Source organism: Dermacentor albipictus, chromosome 7, assembly GCF_038994185.2.
Source record: "Dermacentor albipictus isolate Rhodes 1998 colony chromosome 7, USDA_Dalb.pri_finalv2, whole genome shotgun sequence".
Lineage (NCBI taxonomy): Eukaryota > Metazoa > Arthropoda > Arachnida > Ixodida > Ixodidae > Dermacentor > Dermacentor albipictus.
The window spans coordinates 74,837,207-74,859,675 of record NC_091827.1 but is presented as its reverse complement, the minus strand read 5'-3'; the positions used below and the strand labels follow the sequence as shown (position 1 = coordinate 74,859,675).

General features: G+C 45.5%; 2 protein-coding genes across 2 annotated transcripts in view; one reads left to right on the top strand and one right to left on the bottom strand.

The window, feature by feature from the left end:
* The window catches only part of LOC135899101 (glutathione hydrolase 1 proenzyme-like), an 89,250-nt gene extending 71,771 nt beyond the window's left edge, over positions 1–17,479 (bottom strand). The window contains exons 1-4 of the mRNA XM_065428379.2: positions 17,319–17,479; positions 13,151–13,423; positions 7,406–7,528; positions 3,531–3,616 (exon numbers count right to left, since the gene is read on the bottom strand). Coding sequence (XP_065284451.1) covers positions 3,531–3,616; positions 7,406–7,528; positions 13,151–13,423; positions 17,319–17,341 — 505 coding nt within the window. The 5' untranslated portion in view covers positions 17,342–17,479. The remainder of the gene's footprint in view (positions 1–3,530; positions 3,617–7,405; positions 7,529–13,150; positions 13,424–17,318) is intronic.
* Positions 17,480–21,935: 4,456 nt separating this feature from the next.
* LOC139047847 (uncharacterized) lies at positions 21,936–22,469 on the top strand. Its single transcript, XM_070521987.1, has one exon. It carries the CDS (start codon positions 21,936–21,938, stop codon positions 22,467–22,469), a length of 534 nt encoding a protein of 177 aa, XP_070378088.1.

Sequence of the window (22,469 nt, the reverse complement as noted above, 5' to 3'; positions counted from 1 at the left end):
ATTTTCTGAGCACCGTTAGTAGGAAAGCAAACATGCAGAGACGCCCCACTGAGATCGCCGGTGTGTGCTGCGCATCTTCGAAATTCTCTAGCACTGTGGCTACCAATCTAGCCAGTGGTTATATTAATTTTGGGCTCAACTGAGTAGAATGATCGTGCCTTAGAGAATGATCTACTTAGATAATCAACGTGCCTTTGCCGGCAAAATATTGTTCCCCAAGGGCCCTATAACGTAAAACTATTCCGATATGTTTCTATTCCAATCTCTTGACCTCAAATTTGCGTAACACCCAACGCAAGCATCGGGCGGTCACCTGCAGGGTTGTCTGAACAGACCAATCAAACGCTCTCCTCGTTCATAGGAGGTCACTTTTGTTTGCTTGAAAAACTAATAACATTCCTTACACTGAGCGGCTTGTCGTATCTAATTGGCTGACAAGAGGCGAGAAGAACGCTCAAATGGAGAGGGATTCGATGGGGCCGAGCCACTGCACTGAAAGTCGATAACCGGATGAAGAGGGTGGTGCTGGCGTCTACGATTGGTCGGCTTTCCCTTACTTAGCTTGAGGTGGCTGGTCGAAAATCGCGGCGGCATGCAACGGAAGCTCAAGAATGACGCTAAAACGGACCCTCAGCAAAGAAGAGTTGACAGAATAAGGGGGTAAACGTGCCGAAAGGGCTCGAAAACGTTACACGGCAACACAAAAAGTTTTATAATACGCAAATACACCCATGCTCTCCGGCAGGTGCGAGTAGCCAGCGTCTGAGCGATCGGCGGCTGCCATCTTTTATTCCTTTTAGAACGGGGAAGCCTGCGGCTATACCGAAGAATATTCAGTTTTGTTCGGCATAATAATGCATCTTTATCGCGTACACGTCACTTTGACGCGGTGAGTTCTTGCGGTTCTGTGACGTCGCGTGACAGGCAGGTGAAGTGGGTGCAGCCCGAAAACCTTTCACCAATGACCGAGGGCTAATGGCGAAAAGGGGTCGAATCAGAAATAACTGTTTTTCTTTTTTTGTCAAATCATGCATAACCAGTGTGTACACATCATATCAGATGGGGAGGTATCGCGGATTTCGTGACGTCGCGTGACAGACACCTGAAGTGGGGGTAGTCGAAAAAAGTTTTTGACCAATCGTGAAGGGCTGATAGCAGAATTGGAATAGAAAAGTTTGGAATAGTTTTACGTTATAGCGCCCCAAGTTTATGTTTTATGCCTGCCTAGTCGCGGGAATTCAGTGTCCTTTTTTTGTGCTCTTATCTTATATTTGATTTACCTCAGTTGCCGATACTGATATATACACCAGCATTTCGAAGAATTCCCAATTTCTCCGAACGGCGAAACTTCGATTGCAATAGCAAATTCGTAACAGCTATACGAAGTAATGACAGTAGCTTTATCGCCCGTAGAAACATGGAAACACTCGCTAATAAACTAAACTACCAAGCATGGGGTCAGCACACACGGAGACAAGTGAACAGATCACACTCGATGACGGCAGACCCTCGTTTTCAAAACGCTAGCGTAGGGGAGCGCGGCAAGAGCAGCGAGCGAAGTCACCTTCGTGCTGTCTTTCGCTCCAATACGAACTGAGAAGCGAGAAAACAGCACCACACAGCAATGTGCCGCCCGCCCAAATAGACTCTGCCTGCAATGTACGTAGCCGTGTAGATAAAGCCCTCGCGATCACACGCGGCCGCGACTTGCTACCGAAGTACACTGCCCCCCACCCCCGCGCCTCGCTGCTCCCCTCCCTCCGGGTCCGTGCGCGCTACGGAAGATGGCGCGCTTCCTCCCCATTTTCCTCTCTTCAGCGCACAAGAATGAGCCGCCATCGTCGGTTCCCCTTGCGTTCTCTCTCGATGTACACACTTGCAGCACGAGAACGCCGCCCTCTGCCTCCCTCCTTTCCACAGCGCTTCGTGTACTAGATTAAGCAAGGAAAGTAGGCTCCGCTCACGTGCTTTCACCGGCACCTAGAGCATACGCGACGCCGCGGCGGTGTTATCGCCCTTTAACTTTGTGCACAACATCACGGCGATGCCTACGGGAGGAAATTCGCGCGGAATTTCCCCGTAATTGCTATTGGAATAAAATATTGGCATCGACGAATAGTTACTGTTCGATATACAAGGCGCAATCGCATAGGACAGGTTCCAATTCTTTATTCATAGTTTCGAATATTCGCATATTCTTAGCTATATGCGCTTAACCTCGTAGAACATGCAGGCTGTTGTACGAGTTCGTACGAACCGTTCCATTGACGCATATATCCGAATATCCTTCGAATATCAGTGCTATATATTTCCAAACCTTTCTATAACGCAGGCCATGGCCACAAATGGGAGAGCCATGCACATGCCATGCATGCGCAGTACATCAGTAGCCCCTTACATGAGCAGGCCATGTAACGTGTAGCACTGCGCACAGTGACATGCTAGAGCTAATGGACGCAAACGAAAATGAAGTGTAGCCGTTAACAACAGAGAACTACGTCGTGTACCCAAATTAGGTAAATGTTAGGCATAACGCTAGACAGGGCTAACTGGAGAACGCCGGGATAGGTCTTCCTCCTGCAGTGTACATAAGCGATTATGATGTGATTATGCATTTTGACAACAATTTTACTATTGGTCGAGTGGAACGCTTTTGATATCTTCGCCAGCGTCAAAGCAAATCGATCCCCGAGTTTACTTAATTTCCCTTCAAATGAAAGGCAGCTCACATAGCAACAAAGTGGTTAGTGACAGCGAAACGTTTTCTTGCAACATAAAATATATAAAGACTCGTGGCAAATATGCAACCTAGCACCGAATGCCTAAGGCGCGAGTGAAACCTTGCGAGGCTGAACTGAGAAGCTTGCTTTCCCCATCGCGCGCGCGCAAAGCAGGAAGGCAGAGGCGGGGGGTGGGGGACGGGAGAAGGAGTAGGAACAGAGAAAGGGGTAGGAGAGGGTATGGCGAGCATTCAGCTCCAGCAGTGGTTGCTCCTAGCGCTTCTGAGAGCGACCGCGCGGGCCCCTCCTTCAAGACGATCTGCGGTGAGTACAAAGCCTACGCGTACTCAGGGCTAAGCATGTGCTCCATTCTCGCCGCTTAGTTTACATCGAAGCAAGAGGCAGCGCAAATGGCAATTCGTTCGCCGCTGCTGCCGCTCTTTTTCGAACAGGTGTTTTCAGAGGGAGTGTCCACGGTCATAGGGTCAGATCTGTTCAAGTTTGCCTGTGTGCACGTGACACCAGGCTTGTTTATTTGTTCAGTTACCGAATGTTTAAAAGTGTACACAGCCGATGAAACTACTGCCTTTACTTATATATCCCTCTAATAATTTTTATCGCAATCGATGCTTGGCTTTGCGGGCTAAATTGCGACGTTTTTCTTTCTTTCCGACTTTTAAGTGGCAAAATTATTTTTTAAATTTATTTAGGCTTCTGGCCCAGTTATTGACGTTACTGCTATAATTTTCCGTTGTGTTGATCATTGGCACTTGAACGCACTCAAAGTTGAATAAACCAACGAAAGCGTACCTCGCTTGACTGTGTTCTCATCCACGTTGGACACGTCAGCTGGCGATATTCCAAGGGCATTCAAAGCTTCGACTTTATCGCTTTTGCTGCGTGTGGCACAAATCAAAAGGTGACACACTGAGGCTCTTCAAAAACCACTATTTTTTTCTACACAAATTTCTCGCGATGAGTCATGGCTTCAGATAATATTAAAATGGCGCTAAATATTATTCACAAATGTTGACTTGTTTGTATTGAAGAAATTGGACTACTGGGTACTTAAGGTTACGTAGACGAAATAGAATATTGCTCGGATGTGCAAAATGCACAAACCTGGCTTTTGTTGCACTTCGGAGTGCATTCGTATGAATGAATGAATGAATGAATGAATGAATGAATGAATGAATGAATGAATGAATGAATGAATGAATGAATGAATGAATGAATGAATGGAGCCTTTATTTTAAGGAAGGGGACGGCTCTAGGCCGCTCATGGGGATTAGGAGGGATGAGAACAAATAAAGAAGACTAAACGCAAATCGTAAGTTGCCCAAAATTTTGTCTCAGAAATGTAAAGTCATATTTACATTTCTCGTCCCTTCACCTTCCAGCTTCGAATCAAAATAGAGGAGGAGTTATGTAAACATAAACACACACTTGGACGATAAGCTGTCCTTTCAGGTGCGCTGGGCAGCTCCGTTAGTAGATGCAAAGAAACTTGGCGACCCACAAGGCCACAGTTGTCTTTCCAAAATGCCCAATAATGTGAACGAGAGAGAACAGCCGCCGCTGCAGCCCGATTGGTAGCGCAAGGACCTTCTAATCCCGATGTTGTGGCTTTCAATTCTACCAAAGGCAAGTTGTTTATCGATACACTTTAATTTCACCTATCTCTCGTAGACTTCAGTCAAAAAGCTACTTATACTTTCCCCTAAGCTTTCTTTCGCTTCATTATGAGTTAGCTTCAAATGGTGGTGCCTAGCAGCAAAATGCTCCCGCGGTTCCCCTTCTTATAGGCTCGAGCTAGTTCGTCATAACAGAACAGAACTACATGCCGTGGATGAAGGAAAAGCTAATGTACAAAGCACCGCCCGAACAAGTGAAGCCTAACAATGAATAGATGCTAAGAAGTATCTTGTGAAATAGGCCTTCCGACAGGTATACAAAAGCGGTATGTATTAGCTGTGGTGCGCAGCGAAAGTATAGGATATAGTACAGCGGAAAACATGTGGCTAAGGTCAATTCCGACGAACGCTTGTCATCTAAGACAAACGATACAAAAGCTCCAAAGGTCGGTCAACCGCGTGGGTCCTGTTTCCCAACGGCCAACGCAGAGACATGCCCCGAAAGAAACGGTAGGTGGCGTCAGATATCGTTTTCCTTGGCGAGGCTAGCTACCCTACGTCATGCTGGCTCCTATTTACTTATCCTTAGTCTTTGGTAGCACGGCACGGAGGGCACAGGAGGGAAGGCACTTCGCCAGCACGTTCTCTGCGTCCCATGTGGGCCAATCTTGCTTTATTTTTAAATGTGGCCATAAGCGGGTATCGGGTAATCATTGCGCCGGCGGCCATTTGTCGAACTTTATCACAATGCACCCGCGAAACTCCATGTGCTTTCCAGAAATTATATTTCAAAAGGGCTTCCGTATTTCAACAACTTTGAGTTGATGAGAAATGTTGATCAGAAACTACTGGTACGCAGGCTAAGGCAAAAGAAAGAGCCGTGTCCCTTCTTTGCTTGTGCTTTAGATTGTGTCCCATTAGCTCGCGCTCTGAATTTAGCCAAACTGTCTATTAGCAACGTCCAGTGGGTATGCCTTTATAATACTGCGCGTATTTACGGCATTTATTCATAACTTTGCTGCAGCGTTATAGCAGTCTTTTATACATGACCAGGATTCTGCTATAACACAGCAATGACGTTACGACAAAATGCCGAAAATACGCGTAATATTTCAAGGCCGTACTAAAATTTCATTGGCGAACTGAAACATGTTTTTGTGGAAACACACCACCTTGATTGACGCTGTCACACTGAAGTTCAGCAGATAGCCGAAAGGCCAAGTGCTTAAATTCCTGGATCTGTGTTGCGCAGTCGACCACAGTACGGCGTGGCAAGGCGTTTTCAGAGCCAAGAGACTATGCAGAAGCGTATGGTTAGCAGTGTTCAGTCTGCCACAATGGTTCATACATTACTGAAATGGCGTGTCAAATGCCAATTTTTCCTTCTCATTGCATAAAATCATTTTATGGATTGTTAAACCACCTAATCAAGAGTTTCCACTCTATAAGCTAGAAGCTAAACTACTTGGTTGACGTATCTTTGGGCCAATTTCAGTCGTCTGTACTTGTTCTTTCCCGTGCATGTGCGTCTTGTTTGTACACAATACCGATAGCTGTACTGTATAGCTGTACACATTAAAGCAAAGCAGTCTCTATCAAGGTTTCATCCTAAGAGGGAATTATTTGTGCCGAAATGAGCGCTTTAAGCCATGTTTGAGAAATATCTGTTGAACCCTTATCCCCACCTATGCCGATAATTACAAAGCGCGGTTTCATCTCAACGTCATACATTTCAATATGTTTAGTGCAAGAGGCTGAAATGACGGCACACAGGAATCTAAAATTCCGCCGACCTGAAAGTGCTTGGAGTGAACCTAAGAATGCGATGAAATGTTATTGTATAACACATAGAGCTTCCTATCAAGTTTTCATAGAATCTGGTGCTGCCATCGTGCTGCCACTATGAGAATGACGGTTAGTACATAGATTTGTCTGATATTCCTGCTTGCAACTTCAGTTGCTCAAGTGGCTTTGTTTATAATGCTTTAGCTCCCTTCACTGTGCTCAATTTGTAAGCAATTTAGACTTTTCGAACTACAGTAGACCCTGCAAACACGCATAAACGCTACAAATTGCAGCGGTTCATGTCGTCCAGGCCGAAAAACGCCAAGTGTGTGAACGCGCTGGCTTGCCCGCGAGAAATACTTATTCGTGCTGTATGCCGCTTGGCAGTGCATGCGTCGGTGCTCTAATGGCTTCAATGTCGCCCTTGTGAGGTAGAGGTCCTGAGTTTTAATCCTGCTGCCGGACAGTTTTATTATTGCTCACCTAAATACTTACCACACAGTGCTTTGTTGAAAATGATGAGTTTGCAGAGTCGCGAAACCGCTTAAAAACAGAGAAACGAAGTTGAGCCAAATTCATGCACTAACCACAATTCCCTTGCTGGCTAAATCACCCCACTTGCAGATCCCGCTGACACTTGCCCCAGAGTTTGCTGAAGTAATTACTGCGTGCAACTATAGTGTTTCGACATGAGTCAACTATTGGTGGACCATAGCTATGACACCACGTCATCCGTCACTGCATTAGACCACCGGATTGCCCCACTGGAACATGATAGGGTGCTTCTTTTATGTTAGTGGATTTCGAACATCCTTCTTATTCCCAGAGCAACCACGGTCCTTAACCACAAGACAAGACCTAGGCCATCCACTACACCAGCTGTTGAGCAAGTGGAGGGCAACACAAGTGGGATACCTTAACTGAGCTGCGATCAAAGTCAATTTCAAACACGTCATCTGGTACGAGCACAACCTCAGGGACGAGCACAACCGACCTCTAAGGTTGGCGTGGTACGACCAGCGGGTGCCACCGCAAGGAGGCAGCAACGCAACATTTAGATTTTGCTTGACTGTGCTAATAAGGCAGGCATGCTTTGTTTCACCTTATACCTCACCCCCATCTTAGGCTAAAGGCTATCCTTTCCGATAAAAGTTTCAATTTGCTATGAGTGCGAGTCAAGACAGCGCACGACCTCGTAGCCAATGTCCGAGATTTTGCATTTGATGAGAAGCTGAGTCATTTCGCACGCGGGGCCTATGCTCTCACTCGTCATAGTAGAGCGCCAGGAATCCCCCGCCGAGGCCCATCAGGTGCGGAGCCGCGACACCCATGCAGAGAAGTGCGGAGACAGCAGCGTCGCCGAGGTTTCCGTTCTTCGAGAAGACATCCCTGCGAGAGAAGGAACGGACAAGCATTGGCACACATGAGACTAAATTATTGATTCACGGAAGAATGACTCCTAAAATAGCCAAGCTTGCTATGATAGACGCAACAGAGAAAGACTCCAGTTCCAGTATTCCAAACAAGCGTTAATAAAAAAGAATTCTGGAAATACATTTCCGACTTATAATTGCAGCCACAACCACTGACAGCCTACTGTTAAGTGGTGGTTCACAGTGGTGTTCGTACGGCGGCGTACACAGTAGCCCAACAGCCGGCAATGTAACATACGTCGTAGTCTTCAGTCCTTCGAGGATTGTATGATCAGAGATTGTGGAACACAGAAAAGAAGGAACAGACGTGGGTGTAGCTGCGTCCACGTCTGTTTGTTCTTTTTAGTGTCCGTGCTCTACAATTTCTGCTGCTACCATCCTCGAACAATGAACCAACTAGCTCAGTTAAAGACTCATTCGTAGTTTTAAGTATTTCCTTTCAAACGAAACTGCTTGATCAAAATAGGATGATGAAACGCACTTTTCGGCGTCTATCTCAAGCGAAGCATTCGTGAAGCAGGTAATCAAATGCCATACACTTGCCCATCTGTGGCTGCGTCTTTAACGTAAAGGAAACTGCGATGCGCGCAAAAGCTCTCTTGCATTCGGGCTACGCAAAGCGACACACCCGACGATTGGCGTCAATGTGTAATTGGCGTTCGCACGATATAAGCATACGTGCGAGTGTGACCGTATGGTCAGTCCATCGGGCTGATGGGCGCAATGACAGTGGTATTACGTTGGTAAAAGAACACGAAGAAGACGAGGTACCAGTGTTAACTCGTGCAGTACTCCATCACTTGGTCTCTTCTTAACAATTTGCGTGTGTGAGCTATATTGCGTGACGTTTTTGTGCTGTGCGGTGGCGTTATTCTAGTACGTAATTCGCGGTGTTCTCCGTCTAGCAGAGAACGTCTTAACAGCCAGTATGCAAGCATCCCTTTTAATAACCGGTACATGCTCCCCCCTAATAATGGCTACCACAAATGCGCAAGCAGAAAGTACAATACACGCTTTCACAGCTCCATAGCTTTTGACAAATATTGGCACGGCAAAATCCACTTATATGACTTCGAAGGGCAGGGCCACTAGGAAGTGGGCACAGTGGTGCATTCACTGCCTTGGCGCAAAGCCGGGCACACGTCGCAAACTTTCTCAGCGCCCACTTCACCGCATGACTCGATAAACGAAAGTTGCCACGAATATCGGCTAACTTGTGACCAACCCCACCGCGCACCACCACCTGGTGAGCGCGCTCAACGCCGAGGTGTCCTACCGGATGATTGTTGGCTAGCAGCGCCAGCGTTTTCCCACTGAATCTCAGATACGTGTGAATCGTGACCCTGGTCAATTTCTGGAAGGTGGACGGCTTTTCTGAACGACTATTTTTTGTCTCCTTTGAATCCTGCACTGTAAACGAAGGCGCAAGTGAAAATTACCAGGTTTGGAGTGCACTCGTCTATTGTAGAGATGTACCTTAAAAGTGCACGGTGCTTTCGAAACGTCGTGCCTCACGCTCCGAATTTCATTGTTAAGAATGTTTGCTGCGCGAGTAGACTGTGTTATGTTATTTGTCATGTACAGGCCAAAAATGTGTACAAATCTTAAGGGGTCCCAGCAAAGATGCAGGTCGTACGCCTGCTTGAACATCAGTGATTATGGATGGAGAATAGCGATTTCTGAGACCGAATCGAATACGAATGAAATCGTGCCATAAGCGATTCGAATCGCATAGAATATTGAATATCTTTCAATTACTTTGTAAAAATTAATAGCCGTTATGGCCATTAATATAAAACGATGGTAATATCCTAGTATTCTAAAAGTCATAAAGCTTCTGTCACGACACAGTATGTTATGGAGCATTGTTTATTACGAGTTCCAATGGACAATTCGGAGTAAACAAGTAGTTTCTTCGAATGTACAGCCCTCTTCACAGAGTGCGAAGGATCAATGCATAGCCATTAAGGCAAGGCTACCTACGCTAAGTAGCCTGCTGCACCACGCAAGTTCTCACGATTTATGTCTGTACAATGCCCAGGGTGGTGAAATTTCAACGTGGAAATTTATTTCAATTTTATGTTTAATTGCGCGCATTTGACATGATGAAATATTCGAAAAGCATCCGAAACATATTCTCTATTCGATTCGAATACAGAATCGAACAGTACAAATTAATCGAAACTTTCGAATATACGCTCATCCCTTACTAGTGAGTAAAGCAGTTATACCAGTAGCCGTTACTCAATTGAAACATCAGAAAGAAAATGCTCAATCTGTATCGGAAGGGCGGGTTCAATTATAGCGAGGTTAGCTTTAAAAATAAGGTTGGGGCCTGCCTTGTCAAAAACATTATTAGTAGGCTATTTTCTTACAAGTTGAGAGCGTAAGTTGAACGACACATCGGAACCTTCTAGTACGTTCTTTCTCGTGTTCTACAGAATAAACTTTTGCGGGCTCAATTCACCATGTCAATCTAAAGGAAGCTTTTTTCTTTGCTCTCTGGTTAACCTGTAGCAGTCAATGTCTTTTTTTTTATACCACGGTACTTTTAGAACACTAATGACGCGTGTTCAGCGAACACAACGTTGAAAATGAAGTGTAAATTTTTCTCTGAACATCTGGCAGTTGGGGTAGGTTCGTTTGCGTTGTGGTTACCCCCAGACTAAGGGGCAGTAATACATGTAGGCGTCAGAAAGAGATTTGTAAACCAGCAGCTTCTCTGATTGCGGAAGCACTCACAACAGGGATAGCTTTCCATTCTGCTTCCATTCTGCAACGCCATCAGTGCTCACCTCCATAAAAAAGGGTCGCTGTGTGTTTTCAGTAGGAACGAAAACTAAAGCGCAAGCACTCCAAGGGAATTTGTGCGTTTTGATAACATCGGAACACTAAGGAAGTGAATAGTCTGCAAAAAAAATATATTTTGTTGGCCAACTAGAAATGTTTCCTTGCCCTTTAACAATACAGTACACTGCATCTGGTTTTCATAGTCGATACATGAGTAAAGTATCAGGTGTGCCACATTCATATTCTTGCTCGTTCGAACAATGCATTTAGTGATGCACAATGTTGTGCGGATTGCAAAAGGATGGATAGGTGGGCTAGTTGGTAATGCATTATAATAAGAACTTAGAGTGCTAAAAAAAACAAAGGTCCCAGAAAAAGAAACGCACACCACACGCACTGGTGTGGTGTGCGTTTCTTTTTCTACGCCCTTCGTCTTTTTAGCGCTCTGAGTTTTTATTTTCGTAGGGATTATTCAGCGACCTCATAATTATATTTGTTTTCTTCGTAAACAGCTTGAATTGTCTCTGGATGACATTTTCGCTCCATTGTTGCTGCCTGCCACGTTCGAAGAAGAGGTGATGTCCGCACTGCGTCTCCTGTATTCTATGGGCGACCGTCGCTAATCTTGGTGACAACGCGCACTACGTCATTCGCACGCCTGCTTAGACAATAGAGTGCCCGAATGTCAAACTCATTTTGCGTTGTACACCAGTGTAATATTTTGAACACATGTTCGCGACCGTGTGGCCTACGATCGCAATAAATAGTTTTTTTTCTAACAAAGGGCGAGGCTGGCTTTCCCTCGATGCACAGTTTCCCATGACATGGCGGCCAACGATACGCAAAAACAGCAATCACTGGACATACGTTTCTTTACTTTTGCTTTGCTGCTGAAACGACGATGGGAAGGAATGCAAGAAAGAGACAACGATACACTAATAGCCTATTATCCAGCATATATATTGAAAATGGGCCGCCATTGTTTGGGAAAAATACTTCGCAGAACATCCAGCTTGGCACTTATCAAAGGGTCCGTTGTATGTTTGCAATTTACGAAACTAGAGAGGGGTTCTTAAATATGCCAAAGCTTTTGAAACTTCAATGTATGCACTCAATTTTTAAGGTACATCTGTCTTTTTTCCATCTGCTTTTTACTCAGTTATGTGTCAAATTGAGTAAATTATTTGTCAAATTGAGCAAATCAAAGCACACCTTACAAAGAACAAATACAATACGTCCCCTAGCTGGCGCGCTTTATTGGAGCAGTGAAACCCATTTTCTTGAAACAAGAGTGATGCGCTGGAAGTGTACGATATCTTTTCTAAAATACAAGAAAGCTTGTTTCTAGGAGCCGATATTGACGGAGATATAAAGTCTATAATGTTTCCCTCACTAGTCACCTTGAGCTCATCAATACGTCTCAGATCGACGCTTTTTACACACCGTGACACGTTCCACATTTACAGCCTTCTTGAAATTACAGCCTTCTTTGATGGTATAGTAGACAGCTTCTAGCATAAGTTTTTTTCATACACATTGAAAGCGTCTTGGTGGCGTAGACCAAAAATAATGGCTATCAAAGAGAAGCGATAACCCCATAGTTTAGCAATTTGCGCGTGCCACCCCAAGAAGAAAACTTGGCTTATACATTAGGTGCGAGAGAAAACTGGCTTATTATTTCTCGTGCGCCCGTCAACTTTCCGTGGAGATCCATGACAGGCCACTGAGCTGCCTGCCTATTTACACAAGCAAAGTACACTGCATTGTTCGTTATTGCATTGCTATCATCGCAAAGTTCTCATCGCTTGTTTTGCAAGAATTGGTACAATACTTAAAAGGAAGCATTTGCTCGTAATGAATTATAACTTTCTTACCCTAATATAAAAAACAGAAATAGCAGAAACATATAGCATTATAAGTCAGCCAAAGAGCACTTTTAATAAAACTTCTTTGATGTAAGGGAAAGCGAATATTTCAAATGCGAGGAAGCAACATTTTCTTTTAGTCCAGATATTTTCCAATTTCCTACGCTTGACTAGCTTGAAGAAGACAAAAAGAGAGACAGTAGAAAGTGGAAGGTAGAATGTTAACAAGAGAGGAAAATCAGGTTTGTTACCCTACGCTGCGGAGAGAAGGGCAGGCAGGTAAAGAGAGAGGAAACTAGGGAGAGGAAGAAAGAAGGGATCACAGAGACACAATGATAGCCAGTCACTATCACATAATAAAGAAACATGAAGTTTCCAAAGCCGTATTCTGCGCCGAAAGAAGGTACCGAACTGCGGTAAAGCGTGCCCTCTAGGTCATGTCAACCAGCAGCATTTTTGTATTTATTTGCACCTTAAGTAAAGCTGCTACAACATTTACGAGGGTGCAGCGGAAATCCTGATATGGGATCGCGGTACAACTCAATGGAGCACGTAAAAATAAATTTTATTTCGTTACTCCGCGCATATTTCGGAGCGTTCTTACATAATTTTGCTTATTGCTTATTGATAACTTATTGCTTGATTCTTTTTTTTTTGAAATATAGCATTGAAGAGAATGCTCTTATAACGTTGTCGGCCTAAATTGAAAATCAACTACATCTATTCGTAAGATTTTCATATTTTCCATTTAAATCCAACAAAACTCTTGAAAGCAGGCGCATTGGTTTCCGAGATAAGCTTATCTGTGCGCTCCAGTGTATTACATATGATCTTCCCAACGGAGGCCTCAGGCCCATCGAAACCTGCCCAAAGTTTTCTCAGCTTCCTTCTCCTTCACAGACAATCGAGCTCTGAGAACGCACCTGACGACAGACGAGCACTCGTGGACGTCGGACACCGTCGCCCACGCTTCGAACTCGTACTTCTCTGGTGTCAGTAATTCCGTGAGGCGTTTAGCTTGTACAACGCCCTGAGCGGCAGTGAACAGGGCAGCAACCACAAATAAGCAGCTACAGCAACAGCAGGCCGCGATCAGGTAAGCAGCCATGTTACTCCCACCGGCCGGCTTTACCCTCCCTTGCTGCTCATCAGCTGTCGTGCTGGCTTCCGAGGCGGGAGGGTTGGATTCGCTGTCACTGAAAGAAGAATAATAAAGGGAATGTCACAACCACAGCGAGGCGCACTGGCAACGTTTAACAAAAAGGAAGAAACGCAAAAGCAAACATTTTAGGCGCAAATGTTTTGGAAGAAGAACACTCTTTCATTCAAAAATGTTTCGTTCAGTTTACGTTGACCAATATGCTTCCGCTTTATTGCCCGAGATTTATTCGTCTAAATTAGGACGAAAAATAGGTTCAAGAAAATGAGAGTTGTTCGTTGTCCTACTATCTACCATTACCTTTCAGGGGCAGCTTGAGCGTCTGTCCTGTCCCCTACGTTTCTTCCCGCCCTTATTTACCCTCAGCGGCACCACGTGATACACCAACTGGCCTAATAGTCAACAATTCTTAATCAGCCGCGTACGTGTAGGCAGACAAATCTGCTATTTGTGAGCCAGTGTGTCCTGATTTCTATAAAAAACGCAGCAGTCGCCCAGACCAAGCACGGCATTCCATGCATGATTTCATACATGTAGTGCTAGAGCTGCAATGTGGATGTCACGTAGCGGCGGAAATATTTTGTACGGATGTTTTGTCCCTACGTATAGGTTGCGACACTTATTGATTTGTTACAGGGGCATCGCAGCATTCGACACCGTCACACTGCATGAAAGGTGTCGTTCCAAACGAAGCAAAGGTACTCCCCCAAGTGAGGAAACTTCGCGAAGTTTTTTTTTTGCAATGTGGAGGGAAACACTATTAATAAAAATGAGGGAAAGATGACCCAAATATTACTTTTATAACAGAAGATTTCTTTGAACTGAACGTTATTCTAAAAACGTTTCGAGTTTAGGCGGAAAGATAATCTTTAATTTGTGTGACAGATCTATCTTTCTAGTATAATAAAGAAGCAGATGTAATAAGTGAGCGAAATAAGATACGACAACCAATAATGCAGGTGACGCTCGTTTATTTTTTCCACAGAATATTTTATAGTGCAGCGATGAAGGTTTTCAGTACGTCGCCCTGTAAACTCGTGATGCCAATGGTTCGAATTGTCCTATTTTTTGTCCGAGCTATTCATACCCTTTCGCTGAAAGGTACTCTGCAATCCCTAACAAATGTCGACGTGGCACTTGAGATCTCCCACAATTGCGTCATGCTTCAGCTACCACTTGTATGTCAGAGCACATGAAAGGAAGTTCACACCTACACGTGTAAAGCTGCAAAGGAAACCCACGCATGTTTCTCGAAAACAAAGCTCCACAGTTGAAGAAAAATTTGTCCTGGTCGGGGATTCGAACCCCACACCGTGGCCTTTCCGGGAAGGTCGCCATACCATCTCCACTAGCAGGCTAGCAGATCGCACTGTAGCGCAGGATTCTACCTTTCTTTATTTCCTGAAACTCCCCACATACCGGTATTATATAAGACAGGGGAGAATTATAGGCCAATTCGAAGCACAAAGACAGTGAATATGGCAAATCAGTTCAGCGGTACCCCGTCAGGTGGAGGAAGGTTAGTGAAAGGAAAGGTTCACATGTGCCCACATCTAGCAAGAAGCTACAAAGAAAACACGCACAGGTTTCTCAGAAACAAAGCTTTGCAGTTGAAGAATTCCTTCTGGTCGGGGATTCGAACCCGGGACCGACGCCTTACCGGGGTGGTCACCATACCATCTGAACTAACCAGGAGGCTAGCAGGTCGCAATGCGAGGCAGAATTAATCCATAACTCGAAGCAGAAACACAATGAATATGGCAAATCAGTTCTGCAGGATCCCGCGTGGTGCAGGAAGGTTCGTGAGAAAAAAAATTGACATCTACCCGTATGCAACACGAAGCCACAAAGAAAACCCACACAGCTTTCTCAGAAACAAAGCTTCGTAGTTGAAGCAAAATTGGTCCCCGTCCGGGATTCGAACTCGCCGCCAACGCCTTTCCTAGGCGGTCGATCCACCATGTGAGCTTCGCCACATATGTGTGGATGTCAGTTTTTCTTTTCATGAACCTTCCTTCATTTTGTGGAATATCACAGAGCTGGTTTTGCATCATACCATACATTGGCTTTAGTCTTTTGCTCGAAATACACCCGGAAGTGATAGAGTAAACTATTCACACGGGATAGAAAATATTGGTTATGCCGAACTGCAGAAGTTCTGTAAACAGTCCGTGATGGTTAGCTCTCCATTTCACAGTATCATGATCTAGACCATTTTGTAGCCGAGCACAACTAAAGACTCTTGTGAAATTTGGTTTAAGTACGGCTAATTTACATAAATATAAAGTTCGCACCACCAAGATGCAAGTGACGTTTCTGCCAAATCATTTCTGTATCAGAAGAGTGGTTTTCGCGACAAGGAATGCACGTGAGAACACGTTTAGATTTACAAAGTTCACGGAGACGCAGTTTTCATCTTCTGAGGCGGCGCATTTTATTAAACAGTATATGGGATTTATCACATTATTAACGGGCCAGTCGGTAATAACGACTCACTCGAAAAGCGATCATGACCGTGAGCTTAGCTTTCAGCCTGATGACGATGCATACGATCTAGCACGCCGTACACGATAGTTCCATCATTGCAGTGCGTTTTCTGCGTCGCGTGTGCTTCAGGAATATATTCCCAACGGGCTACCTAGGCCAAGTCAGCTATAAACGTTTCTTAAGAATAATTGCTGTAAGGAACTCCGGGGTTAGTGTCTACGGGAGCTCTGTCTTGTGGATGAGCCAGCCCTGCCATGATAGCCAACTACATGACTTTTTCTTGACGTCGTCTTTCTAGCGTCAAACAGTCGCGTCCATTGTTTCCGATCATTTGCAATACTATAACCTGACCACTAGATGGGGCCACACGCGCACATGCTTCCCCTTGCTGCCACTTCCTGGCCCTCTAAACAGTCTCCGCAGCGCACCGTCCCCGCGCTCGCGTGTTCCCGTTCCTAAAGGACCACCGCGCAATCATAGATATTTAGATTAACGTTGGAGAAACACCAGGTGGTAAATCATATTTCAGAGTTTCCAACACCACGTGCCTCATAATCAGATGGCCGGTTCTAGCACGTAAAACCCCACAAACCTGCTTCAGCAATGGCGCGTCGCTTTCTATATGGAACTATTCCCAATTATCACGCATGTACAGACAGAATAATTATCCTGCCATGTCTCGAATACTATTAGCCCTTCGAAATTTCCAAAGAAATGAGCGCAATAAATAACTTAGGAGGAATTACTCAAGCCGCATGCACGAACATCAATAACTTCCTGTGCTAACCTTCGTTCTCGGGGCACCAAATTAATCGCGATTATCAGGCTTTTTTATAGCGCTTTTTGCAGTTACGCAGCATAAACATAGGCGCTAAGACCCAACAACTCTATCAGGGCACATTGAAGTGCCTCTAAATTGTCCTTCTGCCATTCTGTCCGGTGGGTTACGTCTGCGTAATATCACAAATGATTCACCTACAAGCGCACCAGCATATTATTCGAAATTTTGCAGCAACTTCTACCAAATCACGAACACAACGGAGAAGCGATATCACATTCAACACGAATAAGGAATTTCCGCCGCCACGCATTCAATCGTGCATTCTGAGTAAGCGACAGATCCTTGTGTTCATAGCTGAGCAGCCACTAGCAAAGACTCGACTCGTAAGGCAGCCTTTCACTCGCTATGTTGAAATTTTACCCTAAATGCGAGCTGAAACACTTATGCGGTCGCCACTCGGAGCCTTCTGACTGCATTCGAGCCTGATGGGGCGGAAATTTCGCCACTCCCCATGGACGCATCCCGTAGTTTGCGCAAATGACATCAGTAGAAACCGAGAAGTTCAGCGCCGATTGTGTTCGAGCGCGATCGGAAGTGCACCCTGTGGCACCCATTACGAGTTCGCGTGCCCAGGATAATGCTTGCCCCTGATGGGTTCACTTACTCGCCAGACGGGTCCGGTGCCATTTGTGATCGTGGTTGTAGGTGGTTCCTGAGGATCTGCGATGCGGGTCCCAGTAGCGAGCCCTTCGTGTTCTATTCCACGCCAGCACCCGACACGCGCAACGCACACGCTCTTGCTTGTCTTGTCTTGTCTTGTCTTGTCTTGTGTCGCAGACAGTGGCGCATACCCACTATGGGAGATTGGCCAAGGAGCAGGCTCTTGCTCTTCGAGCCAAGGCGCTTACCCACTGCGACGGGTTGTGAAAGAAGCCGTTGGTGAAAGAGCGGAAAGGAGATAAAGCGCGCAAAGGCTGGATGAGGGGGAAAACTGCACAAACGCGACTACGGCTTATAGCTAAGCACCAATAGCTCTCTAAGCGTATAATACCGTGCTTTGGATCTAATTACTCGACAATACAGCGCCTGTTCGTTGAGGGCGCACTTAAATTAGTCGAAGTGACGTCTCTGCATACATCGTAACTATTTTGCTAATTCTCGCACACTTTCACACGCTCGCGTCATGTCTCCACACCTCGAGATTTCCGTTAGATGCCGTCAATACTGCTGAAGTCTGCCTACAATTCTATTGAGAAATGCGTCACCCAATCCGGCATTAAACATCTTTTTGAGCATAGCTGCCTATATGGTCTTACCTCTAGGTCGCTATTTCGAGAGAGTCTCCAAGCATATGGAAGATTATGTTGTAAACAAAATGTAGGGAAACCGTCAAGAATGGTAGATCCGTCGGCAAATACGCATATTGAACTTCTACAATATACTTTGATCCCAAGAAATATATAAAATATAAGATCTACAAATAAATGCTGGTCAGTGCGGTCCGTCATCGTTATTTGAAAGCGGCTGCAACCTGAACTATGACTCTGATGCTGCAGGCTGATTTTCTTAACATCGGGTAATTTGAACTTATTATAGCCTGATTTATTTTGCCTACAGAAAAAAATTACATTGCACCTAGACCTACTTGTATGAGAGGCAAGAACAATTGCAAATTGCTCGTGCAACCAGTGGGTGCCCCGCCTGCGATTTATAGACTCGTGCAGACAAAACCTAAACGGGAATCTAGCACCAAGGTATGTCTATTTATACTCGCATATTTTCGCGCTGAGAAAACTCAACCTTGTCAGGTGAACCGACCCGCACGTTATGACATTCTGCAAAGCAGTCGTCATGGCAGAGATGACGACATCAGTAGAAGCACCTCAATGAATGTAGCCGTGCGAGTTCATGGGTTTTTCACCCTCCTCGAAAGGCCTATGTGCACGGCCTTCTTTTCCGAGTTAGATATCGCGACACGCCGCCACCTTTTTTTACAGCGAAACTGTTTATGGCTAGAGTTCTGAGCATTTTTGGTGTCCGTCAACAAATCTGTCAGCAAAAACTATCATCATCAGCAATGGCTCAACACAACAGCTGGTTCGTTGGCGCCTCTCGGCATAGTTATTGTTGTTGTTGTCTTGAGTGGCCGTTGTACATACCCACAGTGAGGGATCGGCCAAGAATCGAGTGGTTCAATTAGGTGCATAAAATAATAATGATAACGAGGGAGTTAACAATTTGAGCGTTGGAGTTTAAAAGTAAACCTTTTGTGTCTGCATAACCGCACGTTCGGTGTCGTTGTTTTCTTCCACAGCTGGCTCCGGTGCCCCTCCTCACGCTGGCGTTCCCAGGCTGCCCCTGCTTCTGCGAAGCCGTTGAGGGCACTGGCCCACTGCCAGTCGGTTTCCATTTCTTTCCCTCAATACATCGCGAAATGAAAACACGAGTGTATATAACGAATCTGTAGCAAGAATAAACGCGGATGTGTAAAAATGAATGTATGCGCGTACCTTTCGCGACGATGACCACCGAGCAAGACAATAAATGTGTTCGTACCTTTGTTCAAACAAAATTCTGTGTCACCTCTTTTTCGTGTGCTGCACAGCTTCGCTGGTCATCCATATTCTCAGAATGTAATGACTCATGATTTTTTAGTTGATTACTGTACATGACGTCCAAATCAAGATTTCTGTCACCGAAGGGTCCCGTTTGGATTTATGAGCTCGGATTCAGTAGGTGGCGAAATCCTGAAAAAAGGCGTTATTCTGTACCGTGACCTGAATGTTTTCGAAGCGGCAGCTATAATCTTGAGAAAAAATATCGAAATGCGTAATCACCAAATGAAAAAAATGATAATAACAGCTGATAGATTAGTTTACGGCAGGTAAATCAATTTAGCAATTCCTACCGGTCAGCTTTAAAGGCACATCTACTTGGGCCAAATACTCAGCATGGCACCGCGGTTGAGATGAGCTCGATGAGTCCTACATTAAACACAGTACCGTTATACTTAGTTTACTCACAAACCGCCGTTTCATGCACTGAAGCACTAAAGTAATCGCGTCTCCCATGTATTTCTTTGTACACGTTGGGAATGATTATCTGAAAATTCACGTAATCCTGAAAATTTGTTTTAGGTCGTTGAGCTTAGCAACCTCACGGGCTACAAACCATAACGTCCTATATGTGCTGTAACCAAATTGCCTAAACGCTAATTACTCCACTTTGAAATTATTAAAATTATTTTCAAATGCGCGTGCAAGTTATGCTCGTCTCTGAGTAATTGAGCTCCGGAAATTGAATCAAAGTAGAGGCGATTTTCTGAAGGCAGTGTACGGTTTCAAGAAAACCATCAGGCAGACTCACTGATAGCTGCAAGAAAAGGATGCGAAGACTGCTGTTAACACGTTGGTCATCCTCTATCAACAATACAGTTCTCCCCAAACTCACGCTTAAGCTCGTTGGGACACCTGGTGCGTGCAGATAATTTCCGCACGTGTGGATACGGTAGAGCCCTGCACGGGACCGGCCTGGCCCGCGGATAGGGCCGGGCCGTCCGACGCGTTCTTCGGCGGGTCCGGGTTCGGCTCAGGCTTTAAGCAGCGGGCCCGGGCCGCACTCAGAGCCTCTCATTAAAGGACCTAAGTTGTACCTTCGAGCACACGCGAACATTATGCATTGCATTCTCCATGCCATTCTGTGTCAAGTTTAAGTGACACGTGGAAAGGGGGGGCTCTTCTGTGCCTTAGCAAATAAATAAACACGGGTGAAGTACTATTTTTTTCTTTTCAAATGCAAGGAACATTGTGTCCGCGTAGGGCAAAAAGTCAGTTACACAGAAAACCACTCTTCAAAATATTTCCCTGTTACCGCTTTTACGATTGCACTATTACAACTCTAGATGGATGGATGGATGCAAAACTTTAATAAGGTCCTGAGGTACGCGACTCAGCGCGCTGCGGGCCGCTCCCACGTTGGGACAGTCAGGCCTTGCCCGACCACCGCATCGTGTGCCCTCTGGACAGCCCATAGTTGCGCCCCGGCATCGGGGCTCTTGATAGCGGAGAGCCACTTGTCCTCGTTGATTTGTTCTGTGCCTTGCAACGAGGGGCAACGCCAGAGCATATGGTCTAGGCTAGCGATGTCATTGCAGTGCCTGCAAGAACTAGTGGCATATGAAGAAACTACCAACTTTAGCCTCATTCTTTTCGTCAATGGGCAACCCTGTACTCCTCCGAACTCGTTCGGCGACGGGCATCCCTAACAAAATAAAGTTTAGTTATTTTGTTCACCTCAAACGAAGCAGTCGGTTCTTTTTTGACCTGCCGTAATTTCCTCAATATTTGGTGCCGAAACCCGGGAGAAACGATCGAACTTACCATTGAGGCAACGAGGTCAACAGACGTCGACACCACTACGAGCTCGGGGAAAACCAGCAACGATCCTCGGGCAAAAAACGGTCGACGAGGCGCGCCTTCAACAGCAAGGCCTAACGACGCCACACCCAACTGAAACCGACATCACGACTCAAGCCCAATCGCGGTAAGCGAACTCTAAACATTGATGCCACGATGGAACGGCTCAAACTGAAAAGAAGTGCATTGAGAACTCAAGTGACTAAACTGATTTCTGAAGCGGACTTATTCTTGGAGAGTCATGCAGACGAAGGAGCTCTTAATGTATTGTCTGCGAGGCTTAGCGCCCTCCAAATACAGCTAAACGAGGTGGACGCAGCCATCGAGCCCTTAGTACAAGACCAAGACGCAGAGCTAAATTATGTGCGGACCATAGAATACAACGACCGTATCGTCGCACACATGGCAAAACTCCGCCAAGAAGCAGTCGGTTCTTTTTTGACCTGCCATAATTTCCTCAATATTTGGTGCCGAAACCCGGGAACAAAGCCACAGAGTTGCACTCTTGGACAGAAAAGAAATCTGAAAAGGTAGCAACTGTGCTGCTCCAAACCGCTCAAGTATGGGCAGAAGGACGAAGAAGAGCACTCTCTCGTCTACTCTTTGACGGAGGTAGCCAACGAAGCTTTGTCACTAAAAGACTTTCACGGGAACTGCAACTAGAGGTTGTAGGTGAAGAGGACATCACTATCTATCCATTCGGAGGAGCAGGAAACATTGTCAAAGAGAAGCGCCGAAGAGTAAAAATTTGGCTACGAAGTCAATACGACCGCAAAGAGCACTCTATCGAAGCTCTGGAAATACCGGAGATCTGCTCTGATCGGCTTCATGTTCCTGAGGACATCCTAAAAGAGGTGCAAGCGGACATGGATGAACTGGCAGACGTGACTGTTGCGCCAGCCCATTTGATGGGAAGCGGGATCGACATTCTTATCGGTGCTGACTATTACTGGACTTTGGTGTGTGGTGAAGTCAAGAAGCTGCAAGGTGCACTAGTTGCTGTAAAGACCGAATTTGGCTGGACTCTACAAGGAGCGATTCCCAGCAGTAGCTCAGCTGCCTACTGCTCAACCGTGGCAGTGCTTCGTGCCGGAGTGTTCGCCGACACCAGCAGCTTGTCCAAGGAGCTCAAATCGTTTTGGGAACTAGAGAGCATTGGAATTATCGACTCTTGTGCCCAAACGAACGAAGAAAGCGAAGAAGTCATGAGCTCATTTTCGGCATCGGTAGAGAAAATGGACAAGCGCTATGAGGTAGCACTGCCCTGGAAACCCTTGAACATGCAACTCGCCGACAACAAAGCTGTTGCAAAGAAGCGCTTGACTAACCTCATGAAGAAGTTAATGAAAGATCAAACGACAGTGATCAAGTATGACGAGGCTATCCGTCAGTACCAATAA